Raw genomic sequence first — 2,020 nt, 5'->3', positions numbered from 1 at the left:
TGAGATTAAAATCATAATTCTAAGATTAAAGTCAGAATTTAAACATTGATGTCAGAATTTTAAGAACAAAGTCAGAATTAGTAAGAATTCCGAGTTAAATTTAGTCATAAGTTAGTAGTCTTTTTGTTGTATTGAGTGGCCCTTTTTTTAATTGCCCTAATCCTTTCCCTGAGATGTAGATATTTTGGACCCATCAAAATGTTTTAAACTAATGTCTCAAATCTTATTTTAGACACATTATTTTAGATTACCTAAGACTCATCAACAAAAAACTGAATAATTCTGAATTAGGTTTTAAAAATTAAACATTTCATTTTCAGATGAAGTTAAGTTAAACCCAAACAGCAAAGCTTATTTAGTGACTAGTGAATGTATACCAATTTATGAAGTAAAGTTTTATAATTATTTAATTAGATTATATACATATGAATATATGTTTTTTTTTAATAGACAAAACAGTTTGTTGTTGTAATGTCATCTAATTTATTCCCAATTATTTCCTTTTTAACAAAGCCATGGCAGAAAAAGTCTGCACAAACACAGGGGAGTGGGGACGACACCCAGAGAGCAACAGAACGTGGACAGACTTCAATAGCTGCCAGTTTAATAATACCGACCGGACGGTAAGAGAAAGACAACAAGAACTGAGACTCATGTTGCAGTTTTGTTGTCAATGTACCTAGTAATGACAACTCAATCTTTACACAGCCTGCAACAATGACCCACTTCTACTTGACCATGATTGGCCATGGCCTATCACTCATTTCACTCCTCATTTCATTAGGAATATTCTTCTATTTTAAGTAAGTTGATTTAAATTAGGAGCACATTCAATATTACCGGTCCATTTGAAATGTTTCTCTAAAGTCATTTTCCTGATTTTCTTCAGAACTTTGAGCTGCGAGAGAATAACTCTTCACAAAAATCTCTTCCTTTCTTTCGTCCTAAACTCGGTGATAACTGTGACGTGGCTATGTGAAGTAAGGAAGGACTCGCTTAGTAATCAGGTACATGGTTTTCCTTTATGGAAGATTTACAATTTATTTACCGTTACAGAAAAACTGCATGAATCACACATGTGAAACATATGTACCCCATGTATATTTGTGGAATGGGGAAATTTCCTGTTAAAAGCGCATGTGATTTCCACATTTTTATATGTGATCCACATGTGCTTCAAATGTGGATCTCATATGAGAATTACGTGTAAAAAAAAATGTGTATCAACTGCAAAATCAATTCAGATGCGTGTGTTTTTACATGTGATTTACAGGTGCCTAAAATGTTCTTCAAATAGGAATCACATGTGATATCGCATGAGAAAACATTTGGAACATCACATTTGGAAAAAGATAAATGTGAACTTTACATGTGAATGTTTTGTAATACCACATGTATTGGTGCGGATTTGGAATGTTAAAAGCAGAAGTGATTCCCATGTTGTTCACATGCACTACACATTTGCCTCAAATGTGCTTCAAATAGGAATCACATGTGAAGTTTCATGTGTAAACATGTGAATCACATTTGGAAAAAAAGGAAAATTGAAATCAACTTTTGTGTTTAAAAAAAATTTAGATTGTTAAAAGTGATTCCTATGTTTTTTCGCATGTGCCTCAAATATGAATCACATTGTCTTTATAGATGATAGTCTTGTGTAAAGATTTGTGTAACGTGAAATCGTATGAATCAAATTCCAAATTGAAAATAGAAATGAACATTTGTATAGTGTGTAAAAAAATGTTAGATTGTTAAAAGTGCTCCCTATGTTTCGCATGTGATTTTTACATGTGATTGTTTCTTTGTTTCAATGGTAAATTTCAGGTCCTGCGTTTTGGACCCTACATACTGTCAAAATATTTTCACTATGAGTTCGTATGAAATCGTACGAAAAGTTATGCACACTATTTTGGACATTTTTCGTCAAAAAATCAGATCAGTGCGCGTGCGCTTGCAGACAGAAAAAAAAAAGCAGATCCGCGGATGGACGTAAAACTGGGAACAATCGTGTAATAATCAC

At 32.9% G+C, this 2,020-nt stretch overlaps 1 protein-coding gene across 1 annotated transcript in view; it reads left to right on the top strand.

Moving 5' to 3' along the window:
• The window catches only part of LOC107086452 (calcitonin gene-related peptide type 1 receptor-like), a 24,700-nt gene that overhangs the window by 13,747 nt on the left and 8,933 nt on the right, over positions 1-2,020 (top strand). Inside the window, exons 3-5 of the mRNA XM_015377396.1 lie at positions 506-623; positions 709-803; positions 890-1,007. Coding sequence (XP_015232882.1) covers positions 506-623; positions 709-803; positions 890-1,007 — 331 coding nt within the window. The remainder of the gene's footprint in view (positions 1-505; positions 624-708; positions 804-889; positions 1,008-2,020) is intronic.

The sequence above is a fragment of the Cyprinodon variegatus genome, unplaced genomic scaffold (genome assembly GCF_000732505.1).
Source record: "Cyprinodon variegatus isolate N-32 unplaced genomic scaffold, C_variegatus-1.0 Scaffold153, whole genome shotgun sequence".
Lineage (NCBI taxonomy): Eukaryota > Metazoa > Chordata > Actinopteri > Cyprinodontiformes > Cyprinodontidae > Cyprinodon > Cyprinodon variegatus.
Note: the sequence above shows the minus strand (reverse complement) of the source record. Positions and strands in the feature narration are given on the sequence as shown.